Source organism: Aplidium turbinatum, chromosome 6 (genome assembly GCF_918807975.1).
Source record: "Aplidium turbinatum chromosome 6, kaAplTurb1.1, whole genome shotgun sequence".
Classification (NCBI taxonomy): Eukaryota; Metazoa; Chordata; class Ascidiacea; order Aplousobranchia; family Polyclinidae; genus Aplidium; species Aplidium turbinatum.
This window is the reverse complement of record NC_137477.1, coordinates 9692585-9701903: the sequence shown is the minus strand read 5'-3', so window position 1 is coordinate 9701903 and position 9319 is coordinate 9692585. Positions and strand designations below refer to the sequence as shown.

General features: G+C 37.9%; 1 protein-coding gene across 1 annotated transcript; it reads right to left on the bottom strand.

The window, feature by feature from the left end:
- Positions 1-1335: 1335 nt before the first annotated feature.
- Positions 1336-5382, bottom strand: LOC145772017 (glycine cleavage system H protein-like). Its single transcript, XM_082583824.1, has 5 exons — positions 5115-5382; positions 4466-4545; positions 3837-3900; positions 3481-3612; positions 1336-2042 (listed from the first exon to the last, which is right to left on the bottom strand). Exons 1-5 carry the CDS (start codon positions 5269-5271, stop codon positions 1936-1938), a joined length of 540 nt encoding a protein of 179 aa, XP_082439950.1. The 5' UTR covers positions 5272-5382; the 3' UTR covers positions 1336-1935.
- Positions 5383-9319: the final 3937 nt, after the last annotated feature.

The following is a 9319-nucleotide window of genomic DNA, read 5'->3' as shown; positions in this document are numbered from 1 at the left end:
TTATTTAATTGTTCGTTGTGTCGTAGTTTCAACTCGATAAAATTTGCTAAAATCGATTTCATGTTTGAAGTCGCAAAAAATCTAACGGACGTTTGGGTAACTCGTGAAATGAGAATAAATATTCAACCTCGCATTCGCTTTTTCGCTACCGCGCGTTTTGATGTTGAAGTTGCTCCTCACGCGCAGAAGATGAGCAGTGTGTGACTGTGAGCATGCGTGCCGTGCGCATCGCAGTAGTAATTCACGTTCCAGAGAAAGCCATGCGATCAGTTGCTGTTTCGCGAGCAAAAGCAACGTAGGCTGCTTTTCGCTTTCGGCATTCTGTCCGTTTAAATGATCTAAATCTCTTTCCGAAGTATTTTATCTTTGAAACACCACTTTGTAAAGCCATTTTGTTGCCCCTCAACCATAAATTTATGGGGGGCGCCGCCCCCTGGAAGTCGGCGCGTATGCTGGTGAGACTGTATTTGCCCTTTTCGTTAGGCCTACTGTATCCTGCGAGGCAAACGAGCAGTAGCTTCTTCAGTTCGATTGTTACGCTTAATGGTCTTGCGTTGTGTGTTTTGCGATTCGATCATTTTTCTTCTTTTATACATTTAAAAAATATAACCGTCTTTATGCAATGATGTCTTTCTTGTGGCTGGGTCAAAATCCGATGTGGTTCAAAACTGCTGTTCAAGGAATCAGTGAGTATGAAAAATTCAACTATTGATTATCCCAACACAGAGACGTACGTAGCCACGGGGTAGGCTCGAATGAGCAAGTGCCCCCTTCCAAATGAATGTGTTCAATACTTCTTTTAAGGACAGTGTATTTGGATGTTTAATGACGTTTTATAAATATTTGGCGCATTCAGTAGCGATATTTTAAACAAACTCTTCATTACAAACATTTGCCCCTCTCGCAAACAGCTGCTTTTACCCCCCTAAAATTATCTCTCAGCTACCGGTACGTCACTATTCCAAGATGGAGAAATCCATGTCCTCGCAACGACCAAAGTTCTTCAGGTTAGTCCTGACAGTTTCACACAGTGCAGCTTTTCAAAAAGAGCTACGGGTATTAAGGGCTGTTCAAATATCATATTACGCTTGTGACCCTAGGGGCGTCAGTACCCTGACATAGGTGGGTACTTGGTAAAAATGGGTATCGAACAGCCTCCAGAATATTCAAAGGACTTTTTTCGAGCTAGTACCGCAGAACTGGAGTAAACAGACGTTACTATCTTATATCCGTGCACCTATGTTGAAACGACATTTTTTTCTTTCAGGACAAATTAACTCTAATGAATGTAAATACATGTCGACGTTGTTTAGGTAAAAGAATCGGGCAGTAGCCTACTCGTAACAACAATCGCTATTTTGAAAGTTTGCGAACAACAAACAAACTACACTCCTCGCACTCAAAACGCATGCAAGGCTGTGACCAATGTAGTATGAAGTTTCCTCACACAAATCAGGTTATTCGTGGTAAAGTCAAGTCTTCCGTTTGAATGCACTCGTACTGTCTGTTGTATCGGCTGAAAGCGGCTTAAGCTCCATCGGTTTCCATTTCATAAAAGTTTAGCAACTTGGTATTGGATCAAGCTTGGAAAACGTGAATGGCTAGATTTTCAAAACGCCAAATGCAATGCTGTCAAGGGGACTGGCCATGCACAAACAAAAATCACCCAGAGCAAAAGCGCTACTCTTTCTTGTAAACCAGAGTATTTTGAGAGGGACTAGTTTTGCGCGAGGAAAACAGACATAGACAAAAACAGTTTCCAGTTAGCCTACTGTGAATTGGACGCTGCGTCACCAACTTTGGCACACAATTCTTCTAAGCAAAATTTAAAACATTACTATCGAAAACCTCAGCAAGCAGCATTTATGCAGCAGTGTGCAACTGTGCATCTGCTGAGCGAAAATTCCTATCCCAGTAGGCCAGTGAGTCTTGTTCTCAATTATCCGGTTCGCTTGACTTAACCTTTTCATATTCTTCTTCGTTTAGCAGTTCAGTAACTTCGGTTTCCACAGACTGACCAACCTGTATTTTCACCATCCAACCTAAAAATATACAAATATAAATAAGCTTACCAATAAGATATTTTTTCTCAAAATACTAGGTGGTCATCTGGGTACTGGGCTTGAAAGTTTTTCCTTTAGCAGCAAGTGGCACACAGTTAAGATGGATTGTCATTGAAACAGTTCTATTAGTTTATCACAGTGCATATTTTGGCGCACCCGACGATTTAGGTCCTGCGTCACTATGAAGCGGGGGATTTAGGAGCAATTCAGAGTGAAGTTTTATAGAAGTAGTGAACAGCGTGGAATATATCTGATCAATAAACAGTAGCCTACACGAACACTCGTAACAGGTAGACCTGATGACAATACTTATTTTAAAACTCTTGCCTTTGATTTTTCTGCAGAAACCTTGAAGGAATTTTGGACAAATTTTTATTACTGTATTTCCAAATAATATGGCAATTTTGATTGAATCTTTATCCTTGGACTGGGAAAGCTTCTTGCAGAGCTTAATCCTGGCAGTTTCGCATACTTGTAGAGGCTTTGAATCACTGACGCAGGCCCGGTCACCGAGATTGACAGAGTGCAGTTTCCGATTGTTGAAGTCTTGTTGCCGGGGAACTATTCCATCCATTAGATGCCGCTGAATGGAGAGCAGTCCTTAACGTGCGTTGCTCAAGCGCACACCCCGAGAGTCGAACCAGCGCCGCTTGATCTTGAAGTTTCTTCGTTCCAGAAGTGACGCGCTAACCAATTGAGCTATCGGGGCGGACGATAGCTCAATTGGTTATTTTAATTATGTTTATTTTAATTTCAAATAGTTTCGAGGGTCTGTTATGATGAAGAAAGTTTTCCTGTCAAAGCCCTTTCCCAACCTCCTAATGAGCCCAAATATTTTGATTTAACATTGGACACAATAAACAAGCTGGTCACTATATCTATTTGTTACGTGCGATCGTTAACTGTATATAATAAACATATTATCTCAATACGCCGTCGCAACCACCATGCACCCAATAAGATAAAATAATCTTGGATTAGCTTCTGACCTAAATCACCCCGCGCCACAGATGTAGACCTGTCACGGAGCACGACAATTACACAGTCGCGTGGGCACCCTTTGCGGCATTGAAAGATGTGTTGTATTTCTGTATAATTCAAAAATTGCTTAAATCTTTCATCCCAAACTGAGAATGACTCTTTTTAATGCTTCATCCTGGTAGCTTCACATGCTTCAATGCAGGCTGGATCATCGAGGTTGGTAGCGTGACGATTAAACTCGTGGCCAGATTTGCTGAAATTATCTGCACATTTAATTAACAGCTTATTTGTTTGTCAGAAGGAGCGATCTTCTGCGATACTGATGAGCTGCATGAGCAAAATACGTGTCTATCGCTGTCAATTCTTGCTACAGTCGAATGCTGAGAAACAGCTTGGCACTCCTTTCTGATCAATTATATTTCATAGCTGATTTCACCTTCATCAAAAGGACTCGTGTTAATCAAACCGGGGTCAGAATCCAACGTTTCATTTCTTTCGATCACTTCGCCAGATACAGGGATGTACAAATCACTTGCTGCTTTAACACTTTCAACAATCGCAAACGCCTCTGCAATTAAAGTTCAAGTTTTAAGAAAATATCACCTATATACCATATTTATTATGAATAATATGAAACTACAGCTCATTAAACTAAACACAGTTGTACACTATTAATACGCTTGTAACATAAATGGCAAACTTACAGCAATTTAGTCATGTCATGGGTGGAAATATTCGTCACATTACTTTGATATAAAAACAAACTGAACTGTATTTAGTTTTACTACGTACCTCCCTTTTCATAAGACACTCCCACATCAGGAAGTTCACAAAATACAATATCTCCAAGCTTCTCCTGAAAAATCAATGCAATACAAGTCACGCCATTACCTACAAAGATACTTTGGTACACTTCACATCCCTGTACGATTTAAGTTATAAGAGAAATCAACATTTATCAAAAACCTTTGTTTATAAAAGCGCTAACTAAATGTAACAGCTTTGCAATAGAATAACAATTTGACAATGGAGAGTGTGCAGCAGTTGTTTGATATTGTATCCAGATATTGTAAACAACTAAAGGCCAATGATAAAGTTAAAACCGTAATTACAATCTGATGAGCAACCTTTCATCAAGTTGGTGAAGGGAACATTTCAATATCAGGAACTTAGTAAATTGACAACAGCACAAATACAAGGCTCATATAGTAAACAATGCGTCAAAAGAATGATATACAAAGGTCTTAAAAATTACAGGTTTTAGACCTTACCACTTCAAAGACCTAGTTCAAAGGCAAATAAAAACGAACATCATATAACCACCCACTCCGTCAACACACCAAAGCTGAAACAGGTTATCTCTACTATTGCAAACTATTTCACAACATGAGATGTCAATAACACAAGAAGTTTTTATTAACCTGAGCAAAGTCTGTGATTCCAATAGTTCCAATTTCTCCATCAATTTTTACCCATTCATGGCTCTCCGTATATGACCGTTCTGAAAATGTTATTAAAACAGTGAAGCTGTAGAAACGGTGTTTACATCATATATCAAGTGCCTATGTCAGTTACAATTTAAGTGATCTTGTAAAAAACACAAACAATAATTGCAGTTGATAGAAGCACAGACAATGTATATATTCTATAAGAATATGATATAAATATGAAGAGGTTTTTAATTAATTTTCAAGTATTTTAAAGTTATAATATTTATACAATTTTAAATAATATAGAATGAAATTGGCAAAGTGTGAGTGAAAGATGCTTAATTTTGAAAAACGTCACGGTACGGTACCCAACAATTTAAAAAAAAAATTGAAAAAATCCCCCGTTAAGGGATCGGACTCACCGAATCGGACTCACCGAAACGGGCCATTCCGCTGTTTGCAAGCCATTTTAATGAATTTTAATTTATTCATGAGACTCATACATGATTTGACATCATTGCTGCAAATATGATATTGTCCTGATGATTTCAATTTTCCAGCTGTACTGAAGTTAATAAGAATGAAAAACACAACGATGTTAGCAAGGACTGGCATGATAAATATATGCCTTATAACTTACTAGAATGTACTTTGTGTGATGAATGAAAACCTTTAAAAAATGTTTGAAAAGCTTGGTTGGACTTCCTTGTACAGAGAGTTCCGCTTGGTGAAAAGACTGAACTTGGGAGAATTCTGTTACCTTTTTGTAGTAACTTTTGAATTGCAAATCTTGACATAGCTCAACTTTTTTTTCAAATTAGGCACCAGCTTAAGCCTACAACAAATCTTAATATCGATAGACCTACACTTACATATATTAGTTAACGCAGCTATAGAAAACAGTGACACAAAATTACAATCTAGAATCTTATACACAATATACTACATAATTAAGTACAGTATTAAAATTGCAGTGCATGACAATGGGATGCAATAAAGAGAAAAAAGTTTGTGAGATATCATGTAGTATGTGCTACTTCTACTTCAAAAGATTAGCGACTGAAACAATCAAAACTCACCAGCTAAAGCTTACCAACTTGTGGAGAAGACAAAGAGTCAAAAATGAGTTATTTTCAATGTAGATGTTATCATAGGTGTCGATTTTTTCTTAGAAGAGAGGAATTCTGGGTGGGCGAGAGTTTTTAAACAGATTTCATTGAATGTGTATTATTGTGTATGTTCACAAATTCGCAACGCAATGGTTAGTCTTTCTCACAAATGCTGCGTTTCGCGTCGCTGCAGCAATTAAGCTTTAATAGGTTTGATGTTTGCTTTCTTGCACCTTGCGATCTTATGATGCTGCTAAACTAAACAAACTTCTTTTATGTTTTCCTTTGCGACCTAAAAAGCGTGTGACTCGTGACCTGTTGTCTTCAAAGTGGCGCCTTCGGATTTGCCGCAAAATGTTTGGACAGGTGTCTGCTAACTGTGCTGAAGGAACCTTCCCGAGCCGGAACCATTCGGACAAAAGAACAAACAAGGCTCTCATCAGGAATTGCCAGCGCGTGGCAGTTGCCAAAGCAACAACAATGCAGTGAGAACTGCCTTTTTTTCAACGCAGCATTGTTGTGGAATTGCTTTGTTCTGTCGGATACCTAGCGAGAGACATAGCGTAAAACAAGAAGTTGCGCTGCAGTTGGTTGGATAATTCAGCGTTTAACAAAAACGGTAATAATTGTAACGAACACTTCATAAGTGTCATGAAAACAGGGTGGGCGAAACATATTTTGCCCACCCTCGTTTCACGACAGACTGGGCACCACCCGGCCCACCCTATTTCGACGCCTACGGATGTTATTGTAAAGGCAGTGGCTATTTGACCGGCTCCGGTCTTTGAATATGAAACACTATTTGACCGGTCATGACGTCACTACATAAGCGCTTTTTTCTTTTTCTCTTTCAAAGCAACAGACGAGAAGCGCCGATATAAGTTCTAACTTCAACACGTATTCTTCAACTCAGTCCGTGGCGCGTGCGATACGTCTCCGGCTGCCAATCTAGAGAGGATGAGTTCGATACTATCCGGAAGCATTATTTTTTTTATCTAAATTTTGACCCGAAGCGCATTTTTGTGTTCAATTTTTAATTTGAGTATCCTACAGCCCATTTTTTATGTCTTTTCAAATGTGAGTAATAATGTTAGAGTTTTTTTAATTTGCTGGAATTTGAGAATTTCTCTTGGTAATTTTCCGATCGTCATAAGTGAACGTGTGTTGCCGAACGACCCTACATTTTTCTCTCAAGTTAGTTATATACAATACTTCTTTAAAAAATGGTTTTACCATTATTATTTCTTTTAAAAGAAGTATTGTATATAACTAACTTGAGAACTATACTTGAGAACTATTAACTAACTTGGACTGTAGGCTACTCAAATTAAAAATTGACTACATAAGTGCGCTTCGGGTCAAAATTTAGATAAAAAAAAAATGAAAAAAAGAATGCTTCCGGATAGTATCAACTCATCCCCTCTAGATTGGCAGCCGGAGACGAACCCTACGCGCCACGAACTGAGTTGAAGAATACGTGTTAAATTTAGAACTTATGTCGGCGCTTCTCGTCTTTTGCTTTGAAAGAAAAAAAGAAAAAAGTGCTTATGCAGTGACGTCATGACCGGTCAAATAGTGTTTCAGATTCAAAGACCGGAACCGGTCAAATAGCCACTGCCTATTGTAAAATCAGTTATTTTTGTTAGCCTACTTGAGAAGGGCTAACTTGAGTATGGCCGAAAACGTTCGTAGTTTACAGTTTTATGTTCACTCTAATATATGATGTTAAATGCCGTGTGGTTGCTTGGTTTTATCTGTCGATGGTTAAAGAAAATCACCTCTCTACCAAAATTGTTGCTAGCTCTGTTCACAACTGCTGACTTGTAGGAAACTTACCTGGCCAAGATTCACAAAATCAAGTGCATTGTAACAGGTTTCAGGACAAAATCCACTATATTCAATCAGTGCAGCAAGTAAACCAAGTCATGAAGATTCTCTAAATTGCTCATTTTTCTAAATTTGTTCCTAACAAAGCATAAAATCCCAATCTACAATGGGGACACATTTCCTAAAGAAATGAAAACACTTCACAAAGTTTACAAAACGATAAAAATAGAAAGTGCTAAACAAAATAAGTCAGATTCGGAAACTTGGTAGAATTTATTGATATTTATTTATTGCTTTCGCCACCGTAAAGGCGACTTCTTCAGTATCTGCAAAGGAATTTATTTTCACATGTGTCATTTCAATCATAAATAGCTAAAAACGATTTCGATCAGCTAGATCATCTTCAGTTAAGCTTATTCTAATAGAATATTTTCTTTCTTTCTATCTATTTTTCTTTCTTCTAATCTTTTCTTTCTATTTTAATAAGCTTAACTGAAGATGATCTAGCTGCAGCCTGCAAGGTTATCGAAATCGATTTTTAGCTATATACAGTATATGATTGAACTGACTAGTGTGAAATAAATTCCTTTGCATTACAAGACATGTAACCGAGTCTTTTATATCAAGCATTGTTTTGGGTTTGACACCTGTCAGAAAATATTTCATTTTCTTGATTCTTCAGTATCTTCTTCAAACAGAAACATCTGAATTCTGGATTGGTGTCGCCAGATAAATTTATATTAAAAGACAAAAAAGGGTTGCCAGATGACCACATGTGAAAAAAAACACATTAATTTTCGAATTTTTTTCCCCAGATTTTGTTTGCGCGGTGACCGTGGGGTGAAGTTCATGCAGTGAAAAGTTTCGAACGGTATTTTTTTTCACGTACGCAACCGTATACTCTGCGTGGTAGACACTTGACGACAATAAAAATGAGTTATGACCAGTGTTGTCAGAAACTACAAAATTCAATCTTGAAATTTTCTATTGGATTAGCATCTCACTGACCTGTTGTTAGTGAAGCGCGTTTCCGTAAAAGTGTCTCTTAGCACTTCTTTACGTGGAACTTTAACATTTTCCCAATCACAATTTACTTTTCCAACTACTTTGAAATTTTTCCAAACTAGAAAACAAGATCTCCCATCTGGCAACATAGGCCATAGCCACTTGTCAGATAGTTGCTGGACATGTTTAATCAAAATTAGTTAAAAAAGGCTTTGTTTTTTTTGTTTTCATTTCTGAACATCACATGATCTCAACAGAACAACAATACGTCACAGACATAGCAGGGGTCTAGAAAAAAAGGTAAAATAATGAAATTGAAAATTTTTCTTGTAAATGAGTAGCCTAACATTTTGTTGAAGGAAGCGTTCTTCCTGGCTATCAGCACAAAGCTGAGTAATGAGTAGGCTACGGGAACAGCGAGCAATTGCGATTTGCTAACCACAACGGTGTAGTTTCCACGCTAGCCAAAAGACTATCCAATCAACTACATGTTAATTAACCAAAAACGATGCGAATCTATACGTTTCGTATCGCCAAAAACAGTCACGTGAACATTGTCACATTTTCATTCAGCGGTACCTCATGCATGGAATAATTCGGTCAAAAGCGGAAACACCAGCTGGTCTTTCGCTGCTCCTGGCTGATCAAATTGATTTGTCAACAGTGAGCGTAAAGTTCCAAACAAAGAGTTGTCAACACTCTACCGGGTACGTTTGGAACCGTATGTTATTGTGATGTAAGCTTAATCATAGAATCTGATTGAGTGTTTATTGTCTGGAAAGATCATGAGGAAACAAGTAGGCCTACAACTACACTCAATAACTCTATTTGTGTCATAAAGCGGGGACTCCTGATATTTTCATATTTTATTACGTTTTAACCCTGTAAAACCCAATAAGAATCT